Raw genomic sequence first — 26,076 nt, forward strand, 5'->3', positions numbered from 1 at the left:
CTCTACAACTTAATTTTGTTCTTAGTTTTGCCATTGATAAGCAAAGAAAAGCACTTTGCAAGATTATTCTATCCTGTATGAGTATATTTCAGTTTTGAAATCCTGAGGCACAGGGTATTTTTTTTTGGTCTTTTCCACTACCATTCGACTCATATGAATGGGAACATGTGAGAAGGCCATCTTTCCAGGTTCTGGAAATCATTGCAAAGAAATGCTAGGCTAGTTGTGCCTTGGTTGGACCAGGCGAAGCAGGCAATGACCAGAAGGAAAAGATCTTTTTTAAAAAAAATTATTCCAATAGGCATTCGGCTTGGGATCCAACTTCCTTGCTAAAGGACACCATCCTAACTAATGAAGAGGACTGACGGCCACCTAAGCTAGCATTAAGCCAGCAGATGCTGTGTTGCACATGAACCTCTCCTACCTTAGGGATGTTGGAACCTATTTAGGGCCACCTTCTCTTGGGTCTAGCTTTGTGCTGCAATAAAGACTGTGTCCATAGGCTACAGGAAGTTTGGTCCTTCCCTCTTCCAGCATCCTGCCCCACCTTCATCTCCCTTTTAACTCCTTGGCAGGCTGACCTGAGCCAGCCCAGCAGCTATAGCAGCAGATCTACATATCCTTCTGCTTGTAGATCTCTGAGATCAGCCAGCACCACAAAGTTTTGCTGGCATGTAAGCAGTTCTGACAGCTCGAGAGGTTCCTATCTATTCCATAGCCTGCCAAATCCATTTGAATCCCCTATTTTAAATGGTGTTTAGTGTTTTCACTTTGATATCACCCTTTTGCATTTCATCTGTGCTTGCCTTGTTTCCTCCTTGAAGGAGGAGAAAAGAGCTATAAATCAAACAAACTGCATAAATTAATTACTGAAACAAATTACAGACAGCGTGATCAACATGGGCATAATTCACCAAGATTAGAAGGCATCTGCAGGGAGAGAGCATGGACTGTTTCACTCTGGGTAGCAAAGTGTTTCAGGCGGCTATACTACAGGTCTGAGCAGCTAATGAATTTGTTTGTGCCACCAAAGTGGCCAAGTTCAATGCACCCAACTTGAAGGGACCCTTCAAGAGCAGAGGATGGGCTATTCGGCCCATCAGACTCGATAATTCCAGCCAGCCCATGGCCATCTGCCTCCTCACTAGAGGCAGAATTTGCTGGAATTATTGCACTCTCATATGTTTCCTTTAAGAGCCTTTGACTCAGAGGGATCTTTGTGGATGGGGCGAATGTCAGTCCATCCAGCAGTGACCAATGGTTTCCTCTGTGCCTCAGATTTTGAAGACAGACAGCCATGTCTTCTTTTCCCACTCTTTTTAGTCAGACAGTCTGAAGACAAAGTTACATAGTCAGTGAGTGTCAGACATGTAGAGCATGAAGCTATTTAATCAATTAAATCTCTTCATTTAGCCAGTCATCATTTTTCCACAGAATGCTGTTTTGTTTTGATCTATGAAGAACTGTAAGTAAAACGGGACCTTTTTTCCCTCTTACCATCATCTCCAAGTAAGTTATTGAGATAGTAAGTGCTAGTTGAGAATTAACAAAAGGGGTGGTCTACTAAGGGGAAACTTGAAGCTAATTCTGCTGTGTAGGTCTCTGAATTTTATCCACTGCATAGGCAGAGGTTTTTGAAATCATAAATATTCACACTCCACCAATAGAATTTGCCTCCTATTGCTATATAGTTTGATCACACTAAAAAAGAGGGGAAAAAAGGTCATGGTCCTGTGTTCAGATATGCACAATCAAGTTTCCTTTACATCAGCTGTAATGCATAGATGGAAAAGATGCCTTCCTGCTCAGAAGACTGAAAAAGCCTGGTTTGATTCTGCTAACCAAAGACTATTCTGTTAATACAACTCTTGAGGATATGTTCCATGCACATAAAGGAGGACATGCAGTGTCCGCCCCCTCCCGCAGCTACCCCTTCCGCCATCATGCATATGATTGTGAGACCACTTGTACACCCAGCTTCAAATCCAGGCTCACAAAGGAGAATCTGGGGGGGAGGGGATGCTTGTGTGATTGGGCTTGTACAATCAAGGCAGGATTCTGATCCAAGAAATACATGATCTGTCAGATTTTTGCCACTTCCCCCCTGGTTTTCTAAATCTGTTAGTCTAAATAACTACAGCTATCATCTGTCTTTCTATCCCTCCCTCTCCCCACCCATCTCTCTCTTTCTCTCTTTCTCTCTCGTCCCACTATGTTCATTGGGATTTACTCCCACGAGTACATAGGCCCTCAATCTTAGGCTTGAATCCTAAGCAGAGAGAAACAGTGTTCTGGCAGAATGCTGTTGTCTTTCTCTGTTGTCTAACTTGTCTGTGGCTGCATGTACCTAGCAACTACTAGTTGCTCAACCAAAATTGTCTCGCTTTCCATCCTTGTACAAAGTCCAAAACTAGAAGTCCACATGTGCATCATTACTGGTGCTAGTAGATAGAGAGGCTAACTTCAGTTAAATGTGCTCCAAAAATGCATATTTTCAGCCAGAAGCAAGCAGGACTACTGTTGCCATTGTTAAGAGAGAAACTTCACTACATACTGTATATTTGCAGCTGTCCTCGGAAGACATTCCTTCCCCGGGAGTTTTCAGCCTTGCATTCATACGTCCCCGCATCTTCTAGCTGCACGTTTGGGATCTCAAGCACGGCTTGGGACTTCCGCAGGCGGGCTTTGCTCGGATTGGGGCCATTAACTTTCCTCCACGAGATGGTTGGAACAGGGCTGAAATATTTAGTGAAGCCATGATTAGCACTTTCCTGCCATTAAGAATAGATCCTGTTACCTGCTAATTTAAGAACTTAATCATCTAGGCAGCAATAAAATGTTATCACAATTAAGGCTCATGAATGGCTTGATAGATTTCACTTGCAGTTGAAATTACTGTATGTAATAAGTGCCACTGCTATCATGGACAGTTCCTGTTTATCGGAAAGGGTGTTCAATCTTTACTCGGGACTAAGCCATGGAATTTAAGTGGAACATGCCATCTTTCAGGGACACAGAGGAAGAGTGTTGCAGAACTGTAGAGAAAATGTCATACAAGCAATTCCTTCTGTAATGCTATTGTGTTCTCAGCAGGAGTGGCTTGATCTCTAAGCTGAGCCACTATGCAAGAGTAAGGAGTGGTCATTCAGTTTAGATGCTGGTGCCATGGTGCCATCAAAGTTGCAATAGGTTTGAAAAATTTTAAATAAGAGAATAAGTTCAATAAAAACAAGGGTAGAGGCAACTGCATATTCCCGACTATGACATATAGATGTGGAAGTTGGATAGTGGAGAAAGTTGCCAGGAAGAAACAGGCTGAGATTCATTTGAAATACGGTGTTGCACGAGAGCTTTATGGATACCATGGACTACCAGGAAAAAAAAACAAAGACAAAGATCAAAACAAGCCTGAACTATCCCTGGAAGTTAAAATGATAAGGACTAAGGGTGTTGTAATTTGAGCACGTCATGGGAATACAAGGGTGCCTGGAAAAGACAATAATGTTGAGAAAAGTTGAAGGTAGCAGGCAAAGAGGAAGACCAAATACTGTATGAGATGGGTTGGAACCCATGGCCTTGAGTTTGGGAGAGCTGAGCCCTGTCAATGACAGGACCTTTTGGAGGTCATCCATTCAGAGAGTTGTAAGAAGCCGGAAGCAAGGTGGCACATAACAACAACAGGAGCAATCCTCCCTACAATTGGAAGACCCTTCTCCCCCAAACCATCTGTTTGCCCTCCAACACTTTTGTCTGTCTCAACCCTCTCTTTCATTTCAGAATTTAGGCTAAAATGTCTTGCTCCTCAAAACTGGGAGAACATATTGAGTAGAGATCCTTTGACAAGAGAGGAACTTCTTAGTCACAGTTAACTTCAACCTCACTGAGTTCGATGGATCTACTCTACCTGGCCTGAAATTGGATTTAGCTTTTTAATTACTCTAGAATGTCTTACTTGCAAAATTAGTATTCCCAATATGCAATGATGTACTGTAAAGGTATAAATATACAATGATCAATGCATGCCACTAAGATCCTTGAAACACCATTACTCAAGAGCTTTGGACCTTGAAAGGTAATTTCCAAGAATATTTTCATTCTTCAGTTACGACATACTGTTAATTGACTTATTTATTCATAAATTTTGCAAAGCTTCATACTGTTGCTGATAACCTTGCACTTTTCTCATGAACTGCCAGATAGCTCAGCGGCTTAAGCATTTGGCTGCAGAGCCAGAAATTGGGAGGTCACTTCTCCACTGTGCCTCCTCGACAGGGATTGGACCTGGTGATCCACAGGGTCCCTTCCAGCTCTGCAGCCCCACAATTATTATTTTGTAAGCATCCATCAGTCTCAAGAGACTATGGTAAATGATTATTATTATTATTACTACACAAAATTTGTAATATTTTGTGCAATAATATTATTATTAATAATACAATGGCTTTCATGTTCCCATTACAGCATCCATCCACAATGAACAGACAGGCACGGGGAAATATACTATAACATCTGGATTGCTGTATATAGGGAAGGAACCATAGCTTTGTAGTAGACGACCTCCTTTGCAAGGTAAATGACCACAGTTGAGTTCCTAGCATCCTTGTGGTCAAGCTGTGTCAAGATATCCTTCTTTATGAGCTTGTTTAGGCTTTGGAATTCCTTTTCTCATTCCTCCTACCATCAGAGGTACATATGATGAGAATGAGAAAAAAGGCTTTCCCAGCTAAAAAAGATGATAGTGCATCATTACAAAAGAGCCTAAGCATAATGGCTGAAATTCTGGTGCTTAGTGTAGTAAGTTACACTAGAGTAGGCCCACTAAATTAGAATTGGTGAATCAATTTCTCCATAATTTCCATTAATTCAAATGAGCCTACTCTAGTTGAAACTTACTACAGTGGACCCTCGACTTACAGACGGCTCGACTTACAGACTTTTTGAGTTACAGACTTCTCTGGCTGCAAAATTTAGATTTGACTTGCAGCCAGAGAATCGACTTACAGACCAGAAGAAAACCAAAATGGAATAAAAATAGAATAAAAACCACTGGTTATGGGATTAATCGGTTTTCAGTGCATTGTAGGTCAATGGAGATTCGACTTACAGACTTTTCGACTTGCAGCCACCATTCCAATACGGATTAATTCCTTAAGTAGAGGGTCCACTGTATGTTAAAGTAAATCACAGCTAGAGTAGGCCCATTTGAATTAATGGAAATTATGGAGGAGCTGACTCACTAAATCCCTATTGATTCAATGGGCCTATTCTATTGCAAGTCAATACTTTATGCAACACATTTCAGGCAACATCTTCAAATAAACGTGGTAATGTTACATATATTCTTTTTCCTAGGAAAAGGGGAATAAAGGATTGCTTCATCTAACACTTTAAAAATAATACATTTAAAAGAAAAAATAACTCTGTTTCATGCATTGAATTTTAACCTATGATATGTCTGTCTGTCCACATTCATTCTCTAAAAAATATATCATTTTTGGCCTGTACATCTGTTGCAGATTGAGAAATTGCCCATTGCTGTGGTATCAATCGACAATATAGAGACAGGCATAGGGAAAATATTTCAATTTAATTGAAGTGATTCATCACATCAGGAATGATCTAGCAGCAGAAGAAAAAATAATTTCACTTCCCCTGACCCTCTGCAGCCAATCAAAAGAAGTGTTCAATTGTAATCCACTTCAGGATACCAGAAATTGACACTGGAGGGAACTGCAAGGCAATAGTTTAGTCCATTCCCATTGCTGGAATACAAAAACCTGGAGCCCTCAAACCCACATCAAAACAATAGAACTCCCAGACAGGGGTTCAAAAAGGTGTGGGTTGGGGCAAATTGGTCTGCTCCAGCAATGTGGATGGCAGAAAAAAACAGCGGACTCCTCAGTGCACCACAAACACCTGCATGGACATGTTTTTAGTCTAAAACAACAACAACAACAACAACAATGATTCCATGTTCCAGTTTCAAACAATTTTGTTTAATGATTATTAATTCACTGAGGATTTTTTTAAAAAAATTATTTCTTTCATTGCTATGATTGTTAGCCATCTTGGTTCTACTACTTGGGGAGCACAGTGGAGTTGAACATGGAAATAAACAAACAAACAAAGCATCTCTCAGTTATAAAAAAATCAAGTACTAAGTGGTGAGAAAGACCTTTGTTTGAATATGCTGACGAGTTACTGGTGATCAGAGAAGGCACTACTGGATTAGATAGGGAAAATCGCGTCATATATAGGAGGAAGCTTCCTATATTTCAAAGAGCTCAGAAAAATTGTTGGACTACAGTTCTGGCCGCAGGAAGGACGTTGCGAAGTCCTTGAACTGCGGAGCCGGCTTTGCCCTTCCTGGTTCTGGAGGATGCAAGCCAGCTCCGCTCACGTGACCAAAAGGGAGGGGGCTAGTGTTTACTTAAGGGAATGCTAGCCCCCGAAGTGTCCTCTTTCTCTTTCTGGCACCCACCCGCCCACCCTTTTTCCAGTGTGATATTTTGGTCGCCTTTATGGGGACGGATAGGAATTTTTGACCTCTATCCTGATTGGCTACTGGATGGAGGGATTTTTCGCCTATCCCACACTGGAGAAGGGTTGTTGGCATTTGATTGGTGGTTATTCTCGGTCACACTGGCGGGTAGTGCGGGAAAAAACTGGTTGTCTTGGTGTGTCCCTTTGATAATTATGGTAAGCCAACAGTGCATCCAACCTCCTCGCTCTGCGGATCGTGTGATTACAGGGCCGGCAGTGGGAAGATGCGCTGGGCCACTTTCGGACCAACAGTCATCAAATAAAGATGGCTCGAGGTCTGGGGTGTTTAATAGAGGCCAGCCTGGTTCCTCTTGTTGTCAAGACAGCTGGAACCTGGGGCCTGGGACTCACCCATTGACTGATAAGGGTATCATGGATGCCCTGCATTTCTTTCTCCGCACTACCGCAGGCCCCCTCATTTTATGAGGGCAATGATATTTACAATCAGAATTGATTTAATAAAGTGTGGACCATATTTAATCCATATCACTGTCTTGCATCCGTCTTCATTTCGGGACCTGGGAGGGCAAAAATCCCATTGCTGTCTGGGAGATTTTTGGAGTTGAAGTCCAACCCCCCCCCCCAATGTTTTCAACGTCTGATATTTCAAGAAAAAGGGAAGACTCTTCTCCCATAAATTTCAGGAGCTCCAAAAGTTTCTAAGCAATTTGGTATAAGCAAACTTCGAATGGATTTAACCAGACTTCTATCTTGCTTTAATTGTATGCGGCATCAACTTTACTGCTATCAATTATAGCTGGAGAGATGCTGAAGGATTTTTTTAAAATGTCATTGCCTAGGCCATTAACAAGTCTCTTTCAAAATTTTGCTTTCCCCCTCCTAATGATGAGGAGGTAATAAGCCAATTTTTCAAGGAGAGTGAAACACTTTGGCTGTAAAGTTTTAATGATTTCAAAGGAAATTGCTCCCAAATTGCAAATCGCTATTCAAAGACAAGTTGTAGCTTCCCTTAATGAATCTTTTTTTTCTCTTGCTGAAGTCACCAATCACATGGATTTTATAGCTGAGATGAAAATATATGTAGGTGTGTAGATGCAGAAATTTCTCCTTGGTGGCTTTAAGAAAATTAAAAGACTTGCGATTTTTAAAAAATGATTTAGTATGACCTGTAAATCAAGAAAGATTTTATAAAAAAGAGTCTAAATTGTGATTCCAAGATATGTTGGAAAAGTTGGTCACTCCCTTATTTTTATTTTGGAAAATGTAGTAAATGAGGAAAATGATTTGAAAACAGACGAGAAGCACATATCCTAAGAGATAGTATGCAGACAAACTTAGAAATGTATAATTTAACAGAAATTCTTTATAGTCTTCACACTTTGTGAAAAAAGAAGACTGTAATAGGCAATGCTTATATCCTTTCTGAAAACACATAAATTCAGAAGACTTTGAGTGTCTTTCTGACCTCTCCTATAGTATTGTGACTTCCTCAGACACATAGTGTAGCCATTTGGAATAATTTCCAATAAGGTAGCCATGTTAGTGTGTTACACACAGACACAACACACGTGCATATTATGAATGCTGAGGTACTGAATGTTCAGTTCAATCACCTTCATAATTGAGTTTGGTGGGGATATAGGAGGGGGCCTTCTCTGATGCTGCACCCAGACTCTGGAACCCCCTCCCAGAGGAGGCCAGGCTGGCCCCATCTTTGCTATCCTTCCACAAGCAGCTGAAGACCTTTCTCCTCAGACAGACTTTTCCTCAGTGACTGGCTGTCTGAGAGGGATTTTAAATGGGTTGTTGTGCCTTACTGCGTTGAATGCATTTTTGTTGATTTTGTTTACCATTTATAATGTGGCATTTTAAAAAAATATTTTCCAGTATTTGTATACTCATTGTTTTTAGTATTAAATATTGTCTTTTAATGATACAAGCCACCTTGGGCCTTTTTAAAGGGGAAAAGCCAGGTAAAAATATTTTAAATTAATAAATACTGTTGGAAACAAGAAAATAATTTACAGGCTGAATATTTGTTCAGTGTCAAAGCAATGACATAGCTTTCTTTCATCAATTTTCTATGAAATGGAACAAACCTTCTAAAAATATTAACCTCTATTGGCATGTCAAGAACAGCAAGAAGGGATCTACCACAGGTACTGAAGACCTTGGGTCCCTTCACGTCTCACCCATTTCATCCGTGGACTCATTCACTATGTCATCCTCTGTCAAAACACTTAGGTTGGATGTCTACAAAAGAGAAACCTGATCTATTGACTTCTATGGGTGCAAATACTTCAATGGGTGCAGGCTTCCACTGGTTCAAGAATCACTATCCTACAGGTTTCATCATCCCACAGAAGTTTATTTGTTTTATATATACGCCTCCTATCTCCCAATAAGGAGCTCCCAAGGCAGCTAACAATATTAAAAAGAATTAAAAGTGTAAGTTAAACATTAAAAATGATATGCTAATTAAAATACACTTGAATAATTAAAAGCAAATAAACGTCTTAACTTTAAAAAGGCATTCAGGGACTCAATCATGGTTGTTAAAAGCTTGCCTGAAGAGATGGATCCTCAGCTGTCCGCAGAATGATAAAAGCGAGGGGGGTCAGCCTGACCTCCCGAGGGAGAGCATTTCATAACCTAGGAGCTCCCACAGTAAAGGTCCTTTCCTGGGTCCCCATCAGCCGAGCCTGTGCTGGCAGTGTTGACAGTGGGACCAGGGAAGCCATATTATATTAGAGGTAAGGCCAGTAGTGTTTAGTATTTACAAGTACAATGGAATGGGAAGATTCAGGAAAAATCCAATCAGAACTCAAATTTCTGGTTGACATGAGAAAGTGTTTTATTTCAACACTTGATTAAGCAAACAATTACAGGAGTTTTAGAAGAGGTAGTCGCATTAGTCTGTCAGGCAAAATCCAAAGAAACAAAAGAAAACGAGACAAGAAACATGAGACTAACTATTATATTTTAATGTGAGCTTTCATGGACAAATCCACTTTGTTGAACATAGTGGATTTGTATTTCAGTATTTCAAAACAATGAAATAGTGGATGAAATACGAATTTCACAAGTACAGGATATGAAATATTCATTGGCCCTAAAAGATCAGGTTTTATGTCTATGCTAAGGTATCAGGCAAAAATAAAATAAAATAAATAAAGAAGACAAAAACATTGTGGAACCTTAAAGACTAATTACTATATTTAAGTAGCACTTAGTCTTTAAGGTGCCACAACATTTTTGTCTTCTTTGTTGTTGTTGTTGTTGTTGTTGTTGTTGTTGTTGTTGTTGTTGTTGTTGTTGCATGAAACTATATGTGTGTAACTATGGAAATAGTTCCATTTCACCGAAAACCAAGAAAAAAAAATAGGGACAGGGTCGCTCTGTGGGTTAAACCACAGAAGCCTTTGTGCTGCAAGGTCAGAAGACCAGCAGTCATAAGATCGAATCCACGCGACAGAGTGAGCTCCCATCACCTGTCCCAGCTTCTGCCAACCTAGCAGTTTGAAAGCATGTAAAAATGCAAGTAGATAAATAGGTACCACCACGGTGGGAAGGTAATGGCGGAAACTGTCTTCAGACAAAGGATGACTCTATGGCTTGGAAATGGCGATGAGCACCGCGTCCTAGAGTCAAACACAACTGGACTAAATGTCAAGGGGAACCTTCACCTTTACCTAACTATGGAAATACAAATGCTTCATCCGAACAGTCTAGACAAATTAGGGGGAAAGCTTGATCCCTTTAATACTAAAACTTCTAATTACAAGATATCTGGGCCATTTTTAGTGTACTGCCATTTTAATATACCACTGATTTAATGCACCCATATTCACTGCATTATCCAACATGAATCTGTATTTTCTATTGCAGAGAACTCTGTTCAATATTACCAAGATCAGTTAAACAATGAGATGAAACATGATGATTTCCATGGTGGTATGTCATATATGACATGATACTCTGTATTAAGATTCACCAGATTGCTTCTCTAATATCATTTTGTCAACAGGTGAGCATCTTTTAATTGCTGAATGGGTCTCCAATTCGGCAATTGCTTTGAGATTGTTCTGAATTTGATATTCAGTTTCATTATGATGATCTATTCTATTTGCTGGTGATCCTTTACAATGATGCTTTGCAATTATTTTAGTGTTGTTATATTGGTCAGGTCGCATTTTTGATTGATCATGCGGTCAATAAATGCCTTAATATATTACCGTTAATAATTAGGGTTGTCATATAATTAATGAAATCTGAGAAGATTAATTGAATGAGATTTAGCTGGTTATCTTTCAATTAAATTTCCATATGAGAAATCCAATAGGTGTAAAACAAGAGACATACTTTCTTTGTCTTTACTAAGTATACATTTGTCATAAAACACATCATCTTAAAAGAGGAATTTCCTTTTAAGCAAGAGAAGAGGAGAATACCTCTTTCACCATGGTACTGTAACATGTCACCTCTTTTATTAGCCAGAAATTCAGGTGGGGTCAGAGAGATTTAGCCAAAATTGGGCCAATGAGAAATATTTACATACTTGAGGCAATACTGAGAGTAGCAGAAAGAACATGAAAAACAACAGTGCACTCCCCTAAAAAAAGAAAATAAGAAATAAAAATCCTGGTGCAATAATAGCTGGGCATGCTCAGTAGCTAGGGAGTATAGTGTGGCAGATGGAAAAGAAAGAAAATAGATGATAGGCTGGAATGATCTGTTTACAAGGCATTACTGACTGGAACTCCACACAGCAGCCATTTTGTCGGGAGACAGAATATACCACAACATTTTACTATAGATCCCATTAATTACAAATCTTGTTTAGCAGGTTTGTTGCTGATCTGACGTATACTGGCACTGCTGATGCCTACTTCTGGAGCCAGAACAGCCCCAGTGAGGCCACTCTTACTCAAATTCTTTTTCTGAGTTCAAAAATATTACTCTATTACAAATAAATTAATGAGTGTACAATAAATTACTATATGCCTTTGTTCACTAGGTCCTTTCCCCCCCTACCCGTCGAACTATCAAGTCACCTGACTTGAGTTTGACAGACACATACGGTGCCTTTTCCAAGTTAGTTTTTAATTCTAGGGGCCTGTGGTGATTGGCAAACATGATTAATAAATCATTAATCTGTAACTAAAAGCCCAGACTCTTCGAAGGCAAGCTTGCCAATTGCCTACCACAGAAGGTCTCTCAGGAATATTTGTCATTCTCACAATTACAATGGAACAGAAGCCATTTGAGGCAGCCTGAGCAGAAATTGCAAGGAAAACAAAATTACAGAGCCCTACAGCAAATGGTGTTTGGAAATTAGGGATAGCTCGCTTTTGTTTATTTTCACTAAAATGTTGAACAATAAAGAGTTTCTGTTCCCTAATGGTTGCCTGGTGAAAGGTAACAATAGAAACATTTGTAAATGCTAGTGGGGGTTGGTAAGGAAAGAGGTGAGATGAAAACCAAGGAGGAGAACGAATTTCATGCATGTTTACCTCCTGCCTCAGCCCTCAGGTGTGAGATGAAGCCTGAAATGTCATTCATCTAATTATTACACAATGAAATCAAAAGCAGTTTCGGCATAGCCAGTTGCCTGGTTGTGTACTAGAGGCTGGGAAGGAGAGATAATGACTGCTAAAATATCATCCTGTTTCACTATAGATAAGTTTGATGTATTAAACAACTATAATAATAATAATAATAATAATAATAATAATAATAATAATAATAATAATAATAATAATAATAATAATAATAATAATAATAATAATAACGACAACGACAACGACGACGACGACGACGACGACGACGACGACGACGACGATAATAATAATAATAATAATAATAATAATAATAATAATAATAATAATAATAATAATAATAATAATAATAATAATAATATGCCACAAAGTTAATTCTGACTCTTTTCATGGTCTCTCAGGTAGAGAATACTCATTTTGTTCTGCTGGGGGCATCCTGGAGTTATGCAGCTTGCCTAAGTTCACGCAAGCTGGCTCTACTTGTGGCTGTGAGGGAATGAAGATGATGTGACAATACTCAGTAAGATGTTCTTCCTTACAGTTTATCTACATTACACAGTTGTAGCAGTTTGATCTCGTTATTGTTATTGTTATTGTTATTGTTATCGTCGTCGTCGTCATCATCATCATCATTATCATCATCATCATCATCATTATTGCTGGTGCACTCCTCTGCACTAGAGAAGAAAATTCTAAGTATCCCTCTGAACCACAAATCTCACATTTTCATAGGACGGACCCATGGAAATGACAGTGAGATCAGGCTGTTATAAGGAAGATGATGAGTTGGTGACAATGGGGAAAGAGAGTATTCTTTTGACCTCAGAAATGAACCTGCCTTTTCTTTCTGGCTTCAAAGTCATTGAAATTATCTAACAATTTGCAGTCACTCTTGCAACCAAAAAGGCAATGCCACCAATTTCAGATGCAGGAAAGTGAAGGAAGCGCTGGGAAATGTGGAGGCTCATCTGGAATGTCTTCCACTTCTCCCCCACCCCTAAAAGAAATGAACCGTGTTTTTTTTTTCCTTGAATAAACTGTATTATAGTTCTGATGGACGGGGCAGAAAAGAGTGAGAAAGCAACTAGGAAGCAAGTAGAACTTGGGGACATTGCTCTTTTGGACTACCTCCCAGTATCAGGCATGTTGATTGGGGGTTCTGGGAGTTGTAGTCCAAAAAGTAATCTTTCTAAACATCACACTTCTCTGTAGCAATGCAGTGATGTTTGGGTAGTGAATGAACAAGATATTTTTAGAGAAGACTGTCTTCTGATGAACCAACTTAGGCTAAAATCTAGTAAAGTAGACCCACTGGTCTACTTTATTAATGGACTTTACACAGGTGTTGAATCAACAAATTCAAGGGGCCTGTCCTAACTGCAAATTATTCCTGAATTTCAACCTCTGATATGTTCCCAAAGAAGCCCACATTTTCCTAGAAACCAGTCTTGCAAATCGGTGGGCTAGCCAGTAGCTGCCCCATCATTGCAAGGCTCTGTCACTCATGCATTTTTTGGTTTAAATAATTTTCCTCATTTTTCACTAAAAACTCTAAAGATGGCTCACGACTAAAGAAAACAATCAGAACCATGAAATAACATAAAGGAAACAAGCAGTAGCAAAATTAAAGCAACTGAGGAATAAAGCAGCAAGACTTAAAGGAGGAAAAGTAAGAGGAGATTCAGATGATGTTCGACAGGACTGAGATAAATCAGAAAGGTATTCGGTTCCCAAAGGACATAAGTTCAGTTTCTGTGTGTTCTTCACTGGAGACAGCACAGCACAACCAGCATCCCCCTCCCCACAATAACTGAAGATCAACTATTCCTGAAATTGCCATCGGGTCTTCAGCATTGTTCAAACTGAGGTCTGGTCTGCTTTACAGACATCCTTCTTCATTTTATATGTCTCCCTACCCAAATCAGCCTGATGCAGTTATGGGTTTGGGATGCGTCCACATTCCTCATTATTCTTGATTAAGATGTCCCAATGCTACAAGACCTCAATGAAGACATCTACAGCCATACCAAATTGTTCGCAAATAGCTGAGAATTAGCCAAACAGCACTTCAAGTTCTCTAAAATATGCACAGCATGAAGCAATGGATAATAGTGGGGCTGATGACATGGCTGTTCAGCCTGCTGTTTGGTCAGATTGGTGTGCTTCTAAACCTGGCAATCAAATGATGTCTTTGCTGAAGTGAACTGGCCTGCCTCCAGAGTGTTCCCATATGCATTTTTCTGGCCACTGTCGAGGGTCCTCTACTTTTCTGATGCAGGTAGGATTGCTCCATTTGGGTTCATGTCCAGCACAGGTGATCCTTGGAAACAGACCAGAATTGACTTTTCAGTTGTCCCGGCTCCTTCAGCTGTCAATTTGCCACATAATGTAGTGGCTTAAAAAGAAAGCCACTTCAGGATATTGGCAAATTACACACTTCCTTCTCCATCTCTGCGGAGAGGTGGAGGAAGTGATTTTTTTAAAAAAAGATTCTGTTAGGTCAGTGAAGATGCACTGCGTAATTTATAAAATAAAGTTTTATAAATAGAAAACATCTTCCCTGGCTTGGGAGGAGATGAGAGGGGCAATGAGGAGCATTTCCCCCTTCTTTTCTTTAACTTGTCTTAAAGGTCCGGTACAGAACCTGCCCACAGTCAAATATACTGCTCAGTGAGGGCTGGCTTTGGATTTGGCTGCAGGCAGCTTTTTGACTAGCTCTTTAAGAAAGTGGGAGGACCCTGACAGTGTGGGCTGCCCTCCTAGGGACAGAGAGGCTACCTGTGTGTCCAACTCAGGGGCTGCTGCTCACTCTTCATTCTGTTGAGGACAGCAGGGCCACTCAATGGCCTATGCCCAGATGGCTAACTCCGAACATGTTTCTCTGGTCAGCCTCAGATATGATGCAGAGGATCTGATAGGGATCCATCCTCTGTACTATTGCTAAGAGCTATTGGCAGCTGTAAGCAATACAGTTGTGGCCAGTTTTATGCTAAAATATGTTGTACATGTGTGCTTATTTGGTACTCCAGAACTTGGACCCCCGTTATGATAAATACTGAAACACTGTAGCAATTATTCCAGTTTACAATTTTGTGCAAACCCAGCATGTTTGTGCAAACCACTGTTCTTGCCAATGTGAAAACTCTGTAGAGAGTGACAGGAATTTCCTCAGCATCCAGAGCCTTGTGACAACCAGAGGTTGCGGTTCTGTACCGTTACATATAAGGGCAAAACAAGAATTTTATATCCACTATTTTGGTTGAATATCAGGAAAAACTTCCTAACTGTTAGAGCAGTACAATAATGGAACCAGTTACCTTGAAAGATGGTGAATGCTCCAACACTGGAGGCATTCAAGAGAAATTGAGAACTACCTGGCAGATATCCTTTGATTTGTATTTCTGCATCAAGCAGGGTGTTGGACTTAGTGGCCTTATATGCCCCTCCTAACTTCATTATTCAATGATTCTATGATTTTAAGCGTTTTAGGGGTTTTTTCCTCATTGCACATTGCACCGAGCAGCTTTACAGTGCAGTTTCTTGGCAGATTGACATTTTTCTCCTTATATCTGGCCTGGAATATCATAATGAAGCCAAGATGGATAATGAGTTGCTTGGATTTATTTTACATCTCTGTAGTTTCTGTTTTTAATGTCCACTGGACACTGGATAGTTACGCACCCCACAGTCATGGAATATTATGTTACATAAATCCAGAATGGTTCATAATTTCATAATCAATGTAAGACATTTCATTTTCCTCTGCCTTACTGTTTTATCAATTTCCTCATTCTGGACACTGAATTCTTTATTGATTTGACTTTGTCAGGTTGCTAGTTGACTATCTTCTTGGAACTAGCAGGAGGAACACCTTTGTTAAGAGTAGATAGTGTTCATTTTACTTTTGGCAGGTGATGAATAGTCACATGGATACTTTTCACAAGGCTCATGACTTCCTGTGAGTTCTCAGTGAGTATTCAGGCTATGGCAGATGAAATATAATACCATTGTATCACATGATGAAACCCATTTCTTTCTCTGCAGTGACTTTCCTCCATTACATTGTGAAACAAGAAGCAGTTAATAAGGTCTAGAAATCCACCTTTCCCCTTCCCTCCCCCTGCCCTTCCCAAACATATTAGAGATGGGGATGAACCTGGTTTGTGGTCCATCAAAGTTGACAAACCATGAACCACAAATCTCCTCCTCATGAAACGACAAACCACAAATCGGGGGATTTTTTTAAAAAGCTGAACCCCCAACCTCACAGCCTGTCCCCCTGCCCTCTTCCCACTATCCCTGTCGCCTCCTCACCTTGGTTGCTGGAGTCCATGCTGCCGCCACTACCTCCATCACCATCCATGGTGGCCGGCACCATGGCAACCTCCGCATCCAACATCCACCGCTACTCGCTGTGATGGTGCTTCGCCTAGGAGAAGCTGCAACTGCCATCTTTGCAAAGGGCAGCCTGGATTCCCTTAATGCAGGCTATAGCAGTGAAGGCCATCACAGCCAGTGTCTGTTACAGCACGTCGTGGCTGCAGAGGGTGGGTGGTGATGATTGGCAGTGGCAGTGGGTGGCGATGGATGGCAGCAGCGTTGGATGATGGCAGCGACCAAGGAAGGGAGGGGAAGGGGGCAGGGTACAAGCTGTGGGGCTGGCCAGCTGTGGGGCTGCCTGGCTTCCTATGGTCCCACCAATCAGCTGATTGGCAGGCCCATAAGAAGAGCGAGAAACCCATAGGCAGAGAGGGCAGGCTAGCCTTCCCTCTCTTCCTATGATGGACAGATAAAAATGGGGCAATATTCATCCCTTCGTATTTGCTGGGGTCTCTGGAACTTACAAATAGGAAGGGATGAATATTTAATGAACCATTAATTTTTTTTATGAATATCATGATTCATTTCTTTATTCGTCCCCTTGTCTAATCTCTGTCCCTTGGCCTAAATTTATATAAGCCAACACTTATGGGAATAGACTGTAAGGAGCCTGTTACCGTAGGAACAAAGTATTCACAGGTGATCAGTTCTAAACCCCGCCCCCCCAAGATGCTGAAAACTTCAGAAATAGCAAATACTACATATGGAATGGATTTGGGCTCTCTGGAGTGGCCTGTTCTGGTAAATATGCCACAGAAATATGCAGAAATATGTATTTCGAAATGGATAAGTACTTCTTGATTTTTTTATTTAATATTTTCAGGCAATGGATAAGTGAATCTGTGGATACTGATCCCATGGATAGGAGGGTCCTACTGTATTATCCAAATCTTGCATTTTTTACCCTTATTGTGTCCTTTTGATTGGCACAATAATATAGTCCAGTACAGATTTTATAGCTAAGGAGATTGTCAAGATTTGGGATGTGAGAGATGGTTCTGAGCCAAGTCAGTCTTCAAAGTAGACAGCAAAGACGTGCACCTCTCCAACACAACACTCCACACATCACCAGAGTGTGGCACTTATATAGTTTGAACAACGAATCACTGGGCACATCACCTGATGTTTTCTCCCAGACATTACCTCATGTCCAATAAACATTTTATGGATTGTATCAGCTTCATGTGCTGACTCTGTGGCTGCACACCTGTTTTAAGATGGATGCCTTTTAGCAAACTTTGGATCATGCACTAAAGAGTAAATTCTATCTTGTGGGTCATAATATCCTCACAGAGATAACCCTAATATCTACACATGTCTTCTTATAACACAACCCAAATATTGCACAACCTTCCAACTTATACAGTTTGGGTTGGCTCAAGACTTAATGTTACTAAAACACACCTGTTAACAAAGGATTTAAAGTTAGTAATGAATGAATCAAACCTTTTATTTGATAAAATATAGGGTTGTAGCAGGCTCTTTACAGTCATTCCCACAGAAGCCGACTTACATACATTTAGGCTAAGGATCAGGGAAGGGGGTGTTTTGATCCCCAATGCAGGAAATACTGTTAAAGAATAAAGCACTACAATAAAATATGTCACATTTTAATAATCAACTGTGTCTAATTATGGAAGAATATGTACTTACTTGCCCAGCGCAAAGCACTCCATCTTAACAGTAGATCCCTTGGCAGCTGTAACGGTGTATGGGAAATGGACTTCAATTTTCGGCTCATACTCCCCCATCACACCTGGGAAATAAAGAACGGTCTTTAAAAATAAAATGGATGTCACTGTTAGTTTCCACATGTATAAAGTTTATTGTCAGAGACTTTGTGGCAAGGTTGTTAAAACAGTTTGTGAGCCAGCTACAGCCAGCTGGGGGAGGCCCTAAGCCCTCCCCCAGGGAAACAGCAGTAGCTGAGGTAGATATAGAGGTGAGTGAGCAAGGAGAGGGAGAACCGGACATTTGGGAGGACACCTGGGAGTTTCTGCCACCTTTGGAGAAGAGAGAAAATAGTCTGCCCACCAGGACCTGCTACCTCATCATGGATACAGTGGCTGGGGCTTCTCACACAGTCAGAAAGCAATGAAGTTCATTGTGAAAGGAAATGATTACAGTTGGGATCAAATTAAAAAAATCACCCAAAACACAGAATTCCTTTCCATCCTATCAAAGCAATATTTTATTTTTAAACAGCAGCCAATCCTTTCTCATGGTGTAGTTTTCAAGTCAGAATTAGAAAAGGCTAGAAAATACGATACACTTTTATGAAGCAAAATTCAGCTAAAAACCTTGTACTGTGTAGTTATACCAGCATAGAAAAATTTGCTATAATTTGCAAATTGAGGATAATTAACAAGTCTCCGTTTGGATTCCACATCTTGTGTCATTTGGATAGCTTGGTGCATAATGAGGATTCCAAGCAGAGATTTGTTACTTAGTGGCAATTTGCTACTGTGAATTATACCATTTCCCTTATGTGAGTTATGCTATTTCCCTTATGCTAATGTTAACTATGCAATGAATTCTGCACAGTGTGTTAATATTTCTTCTTTTTCTTCCAACCAAAGAATAGTAACAACAATTTTTGCTGTTCCACAAAATGAAGTATCCAGTTATATTATTGAATTGTGAGCCAATGAACACTTCTGTGGGAAACCGGTCCCTGAAAGCTCAGGAGAACTAATTCAGAATAAAGAGGTGTAGGGCTAGGTTGTATAAAAATATGGAAAAATATTAAAACTTCAGATGACTTCTCTTTTCAGTGAGGTGACAAATAAAAAATATGTTAGATAACATTCCTTAAGTTGGTTGTTGTGGGTTTTTCGAGCTCTTTGGCCGTGTTCTGAAGGTTGTTCTTCCTAACGTTTCACAAGCCTCTGTGGCTGGCATCTTCAGAGGACAGGAGTCAGAACACTGTTTGTGCTCTGTTGCAGTTTGTTGGATAGTTGAGTATTTATAGATGTGGGAACAGCTTTTGTCCCTTTCAGGAGATTGGGTGATTATGGTGATCAGCGTGTTATTGTTGTGGATGTATCTGTCTCTCGAGAAATTGATGGGTGTCATTAGTTGGTTTTTTGTGTGCAGTGATCACTGGTCCTTGTGGCTGGGTAGAGTTTGTTGACCTTTTGCACGCTGTATTTTTCGGTGCTGGGAGCCAGGCCTTTGTTGAGTTTTAGATTTTCTTCTTTTTTGTTGAAGCTCTGCTGGTGTTTGTGGATTTCAGTGGCTTCCCTGTGCATTTCTTTTTTCACTATCATGCAAGAGTACAACTCTTTTTAATATCTCTCCCAAGTACGGAATAATATTTAGCTTACACTGTATGGAAAAATTCCATGTACTAGAAATAATGTAGAAAGAGTGATAGCTAACCTTCTTGATTAATTCCCTAAGCATCACATTCAATATTTACTGCTCATTTGCTCTATGATGCAGTATTAGTATTTTAGCAAATTATTCTTTCAACTCTGAATCCTTCACATCCATATCTATATTTGGAACTAATAAGTCCTCTGGCAGTCTCTGACATGCGCTGTGTGAATTCCCTACTCTGCAGTGTGCTAAACTGCTAATATATCCATAGTTCTACTTGAGAATCTGGGAGAGAATGATTGTCACATCGTCCTCATCCCACTGGCAAGACGTTCTTCTTTAAAAATCTCTAGCTGAAAAGAATTTTAATATTGCATTTATGAGAAGGGAGGAACTTCCAAAGACTACCTAGCCAACAAATCAGCTGCTTTTTATCTTGCAACACATTTTGAAATAATTAGGAACAAGCGTATGCAAAAATGAATATTGCCAAATAAACAGATATGGCTGTGGTCACACTAGAGAAATGCTCCTATTTTCTCGCATTCTCTGCTTCCTGTAGAGTCTCAAGCTGCCGTCATGTGACATATCTCGTGATAGTGGTTCATATGGTTTTTAAACATTCCACGTTTTTAAATTAAATTAGATATGGTATTAGATATGATATGCATTGAAGCATAACATTTTGTCTTTTTGTGTATTTCTCTGCCCTGCTTCCCCCACTTAAAAAAAAATTGTGCAGGTACATCGGTGTGTTGGGAAAACATCCTTGCTGGCCACGTACTATTCTGAGGGCATTTTATCCTGTTTCTGCACTGCATTACACTCAATGGTGGAGAACCCACAGTCCTTTTGACATAAACAGACCAACATACTGAAAGGGGGGACTCATATGTCCACCAGCTTCATTGTGTGTACCAGGACCAGAAGTAGCAATTTTGGGACATTTTGGATTCCCACCCCCATTTCACTATTCCCAATTGCTTCTGCAGGATCACAGGATTCCTAACAAAGCTTAGGAAACAGGCAGCAGGGTGATGGTGGAATAGGAAACTTTTTATTACCAAAATATGGCCATAGCTGACTTGTGCAGTGTACATTATTGCCTTTCAGCCACTGGATCAGGTTGAAAATTGGTTTAAATACATTCTTCTTCCATACACCAGAAAGGTTGATCTTTCTGGTCTGCTAAACCTGCTTCCTGTGTGTTCAACTTCCTCATTTCTCCACATGTTTTGCAAATATCCATGCCAAATGTCACATTTTGACCTAGACTCTGCCTTGGGAGGTTTGTCAACAGTTAAAGTCTATGACCCTTTCCAATTCCTCCTGTTTTCCGATTCTCATACGGCTGCTTCTGTGAGGCACAAAAGCAAACAATCATTCGGCTCCTTTGATGGTGGTGACGCCTGCCCTATTTGATGTGGGTCAGGCTTTCCACTCTGCTTCTCTCAGTTATAACAGACTGAGCAAATACCTAAGATTGCTTTTAGCATCTCTGATATCCAATTAAGCTGGAAATCAGCTCCCTAAATGAGAAACGCTTGTCTGCTAAGTGTAACCCACATGTGTCATGCAAAGCAAAAATCCAGGACATCTCATCATTTCATTGATAGTCCAGAGCTCAAAAACATGTTCCTTGATCAGCCACAGCACTCCCTCCCAAATGTCTATTATTTCACTGCCTATGGCAACCAAGTGTCCTCATTACAGAACAGTCTTTCTGTCCAGAAGCCAAATAGTTGCTGTTCATAATCAGATCATTTCAGAGAGCGTTGACATATGACAGGAAATGACAAGTGACTTTTGCCGGATTCCATGTCATATGCCAAGACCATAGGGAAAGCTTTGAGACAGGTAATATGCCAGAAAAGGGCTTAGAGTTTGGGAAAATAGAGGTAAATAAATATCTAGTTTTTCCGAATACCACCATGCCTACCAGGCTAAGACTGGCTTGCCAATTTGCCTTTGATTATGTCAGAAGACTGAACTTCCCCTTGCTGTCAAGCCCAAAAGGAATTGTAGAAATGACTGGAAGGGACCATACAAGGACTGTGGTCTCCTTCTAGGTCCCAGATAATGCGTAAGAGCTGGCCATGGGGAAGAAACAAAAAAAAACAACAAAAAAATTCCATCCAGAAGCCTCTTCTTCCCTTGCAACTTGTGTTAATGAGCTGTCATATAATGCTGTATGCCCAAGGTCTTGTACAACCAGATAAATCTTTCAGCAGATAATTAGCAGACAGAGTAACAAAACACCTGCACCTTCCACTGACGGAGGCAGTCATTTTATGTCAAATCAATAGCCAAACCTAACTCTGATTTCACTAATTTATATGCAGTAATTCCTTAGGTGATTGCCCATGCCTGGCCTCTTCTTCTTGCAAGAAATCAGACTGAAACATATTCTTACAGATCCATAATCTTAATGTACTGCTTTGTCAAATGCAGTGTTGTACCCATAAACTAAACAATGCACCAGTCCTAGTGGTTTGCCAGAGGCTCTACAAGGCTCCTGCTTTATTTGCTTGTTTGTTTTCCTATGGTCTTGAGATTGCAAAAATGGTGGTGGGATAAATAAGAATGGATTGTCAAGCAGCTTGCAGATATTGGGCCTGGCTGCTGTATGGTTTAAGATGGAATGAAGCAAAAGAAGACAGGGAACGATAATGGCGTATAATTAAGAAGAGTAATTATCAGATGTTCCAGATTAGACTGATATTACAATTTTAAAAGTGGAGTAACCTTAAAAGCTAAAACATTGCCCTCAAATCAAGGGAAAAGGGCAACATGGTGGCACAACAAGCAAGCAAACAGGAAGCAATCCAAGATGGCAGGCTCCAGGAGCTCAGCACATAGTAATCCTATGAGGAATGACTGAAGAAAAAAATGCTCCTCACTGGGTTCGATGCCATTTTACAGATTCAAAATTTCTGTTCCCTTCCTGGATTGGCTGACTGTTTACAGCCCTCATGACACCATTGCATGAAAAACCTCTGAGGCAGTTTGACAGGAAAATGATGGAATGGTACCAAAAGACTGCATGAAAGAAGTAACAAAAAAGAAATGTAAAATGTTTATGCACACTTGTTTCACAAACATAAATCAGTCATGCATCATTTTAAAATTTTTGTATATTTATTGATCTTTGCCTTAATATTGCCTGTTAATTGATATAACAGGCAAAGTTATAGACATTGTCTAGAGGGGCGGGGTAAAAATCCAATAAACAAACAAACAAACAAACAAATAAATGCCTCCTTATTCATTGTTCATAATTTTTAAATATTGTCTTTTAATTATGCTAACCTCCATTGTATACTCATTGTTTTCAACTTTAAATATTGTCTTTCATTGTTGTAATCTGACCTGGGTCCTTTTTAAGGAGAAAGGTGGGATAAAAAATATTTTAAATAAATAAATAATCAAAGAGGCTCTCAATTGCTGGAAGAACACTAACCACAAGAAGGACAACCTCTTTTATGTTTAGGGCCTTTAGTTTAGCAGCATCCTTTCTGCTACAGTAAGTCAGTGTAGAGATAACAAGTTTCAGATTTCACGTCTGAGGATGCAGATTAGAATGTTTCTCTCAGTATTAAAATACAAGAATGAAAACTAAAAAAAAAATTCATACACTGCCAATAATTCAGCACCTTTCCCAATGCCCAGCCTGATGAAGCCTTTTGTAGAAGCTGAAAGCTAACTTCTCCTTGTGATATTTTAGGCATCTAATAAAAATATCACCCACTCTTGTGTTTGAGTTCCAGTACAGTGGATCCTTGACTTACGGAATTAATCCGTATTGGAATGGTGGCTGCAGGTCAAAAAGTCTGTAGGCTGAGGCTCCACTGACGTCCATTGACGGCCAGTTACGATTAATGCGTAACTGGCCATTTCTGTTCCATTTTGGGGTTTTTTTCCCCGGTCTATAGGTTGATTCTCTGGCTGCAAGTTGAACCTAAATTTTGCAGCCAGAGAAGTCTGTAACTCGAAAAGTCTGTAAGTGGAGCCATCTGTAAGTCGAGGGTCCACTGTATTGGATCTCCTGCATCACAATTTTTTTTTTTTTTACAATCTTGGTTGAGTAATAAATTATGGTACAGTATGTTGGTTTAGGTATCTAGCTATGGAGTCAGAGGCTGAGAGTTTGATTCCCCACTGTGCCTCCTGTGAATAGAGGCAGTCTGTGTGGATTTGGGCAAGCTGCACCGTCCCAGAGCACCCCAAAAAGAAAATAATAACAAACCAATTTTGATTATCCTCTACCTGGAAAACTCTGAAAAGGCTAATCATAAATCAGAATTGACTCGACGACACATGATGACAACGACGACGATACAGATATAGATCATCAGGTTAATTCCAACTTACAGTGACTGTTTTCAAGTTTCTATACATATGAGGGTCTCTGATTTTGGTTTATCAGTCCCTTTTGGCAGCACTCTGGAATCACACAGTTTCTTTTTCTGCCAGGAGGCACAGTGGATGGGTAGAGAAACTCCCAACTCTAGGCACCATAGTGGTCCAGGTATAACCACTGAGTTATTCAGATACTTAATATTTGGGGAAAGATTGTGATGAGAGAAGTCCTGGGGAAATATATACAACACCTGTATTATGGGTTTATATCATTCTTAGGGGGAAAACGTGCATATCAAAACCTTTGTATTACATGTATTAGGGGAGAGAGTAACAACATCATTAAAATATATGAAATTGAATTAATTGGACCTTTAAAATTAAGTGGCAAATGTTTTCAGCTCTCTGAGACTTCTTTTAATTCTGTGGAAATTTCCTCGGTCTCCCTCTCCCACCCCATTAAAAGCACTATTTTATTGCTTTCACTTGCTAACAGACTGCAAGCATCATCCTAACGAACAATGCTTTTTTTACTGCTTGTAAACACTTATTAAATAATTCTTCGGTGTTTCAAAGGCATCGCAACAGGCAGCTAATGAAATGATACATGATCTATTTTTTTCCTGATGAAACTTTTTATCTCTTCAGATAGAATTTTAAATTGTTTTTGTAAGTCTGCACAAAGTGAAATTGAATTGTGTAGAATGACTGATTGCCAAGGACATCTGCACAAATGAGGTATTCATTTTATTCAGAATCCATTCAAGGATTTCTTGATGTTTTTATTTAATTTGCTTCCTATCAAGGAGATAAGTTTCCCTTTGAGGCAGAGCTCTGAGGAAATAAAAGATTAATATAAAGACAAGTGAATTCCTACACTCTTGCAGGATTTGACATAAAAGTATAATATTATTCAGCTGCTTCAATGAAGATAAATATATAGACATGTAGTCTCGGGAGCTTTCTTGTCATAAGATGCCAGGTCCCAGTGGCATTGGCTACAATTGAAAATTCAAACAGGAAGTAGTAGCCCATGAAATTTCAAATCACAGAAAGGATTATTGTAATTGGATTATTCTGAATTTAGCTCTTTTCAGCTCTACGCCCTCCTTCCAGCAAAAAGCACACTTGCATGAGTCAAGATTATCTTCTGGAAAGAATTCTTGGTAGCTCTTCTCGCCAATGTCAGTCAAGGGTACAACGAAATAACTTCTCCTCTACTAACTTCTTCCCTCCTTAGGCCCCACGTGAAGATTTTCTTCCAGAACATTTTGTGATGTCATTGTTTCTCCAACCAATGTGGGCGAAGAGGACAGGAAGCTAAAATTCACAGAAAGATTCTGAGCTGCGGCTTGGTTTTCAGAGCTTTGCTTGGCTGGCTCTTGTTTCAACTCAGTGTTTTGTCTCCTCCAATTATTCGTTCCTTGCCTCTCCCTTTCTTTTCAAAAGTCCTAGAAACCTCTTTCTATTTCAGACCAAACCTAAGTCATCACATGTAAGAGGACAACTTCCACCATTGCTGGCATGGAATGATGAGAATTGGTGGTATAACAATCCCATCTCCCCTCCTCTCTCCCATCTTTCAAGAGGATGCTTGATACTGCGTTATTTGAAGGGCATTGTCCTTTAAGTCAGCTCTGATTTGTGTTTGCTGTTCTTTGGTTTATTGGGTTTGTTGTTGTAAATCGCTTAGAGCCGGGCTTTTCACTAAGTCAGCAGGAAATGAATGAATGAATGAATGAATGAATGAATGAATGAATGAATGAATGAATGAATAACTGGTAAGTCAAATTTTGAAGAAGTTTCACATAGATTTTATCACTCTCCTACTCTACATTCTCCTATCATTCCTTTCTTCCCTCCTGGTCTCCATCTCCATATTATCATCTTTATAAAAAAGAAAAATAAGAGCAAATGACACACCGAACAAATACATTCAAACTGTTTCTTCCAC

The 26,076-nt window shown here is 39.9% G+C and overlaps 1 protein-coding gene across 4 annotated transcripts in view; it reads right to left on the reverse strand.

The window, feature by feature from the left end:
* Positions 1–26,076, reverse strand: part of CNTN5 (contactin 5) — a 590,502-nt gene that overhangs the window by 170,192 nt on the left and 394,234 nt on the right. For all 4 annotated transcript variants that reach the window (XM_078390096.1, XM_078390094.1, XM_078390095.1 and 1 more), the window contains exons 8-9: positions 18,096–18,198; positions 2,555–2,736 (exon numbers count right to left, since the gene is read on the reverse strand). In XM_078390096.1, coding sequence (XP_078246222.1) covers positions 2,555–2,736; positions 18,096–18,198 — 285 coding nt within the window. The remainder of the gene's footprint in view (positions 1–2,554; positions 2,737–18,095; positions 18,199–26,076) is intronic.

The sequence above is a fragment of the Pogona vitticeps genome, chromosome 3 (genome assembly GCF_051106095.1).
Source record: "Pogona vitticeps strain Pit_001003342236 chromosome 3, PviZW2.1, whole genome shotgun sequence".
In the NCBI taxonomy this organism is placed as follows: Eukaryota; Metazoa; Chordata; class Lepidosauria; order Squamata; family Agamidae; genus Pogona; species Pogona vitticeps.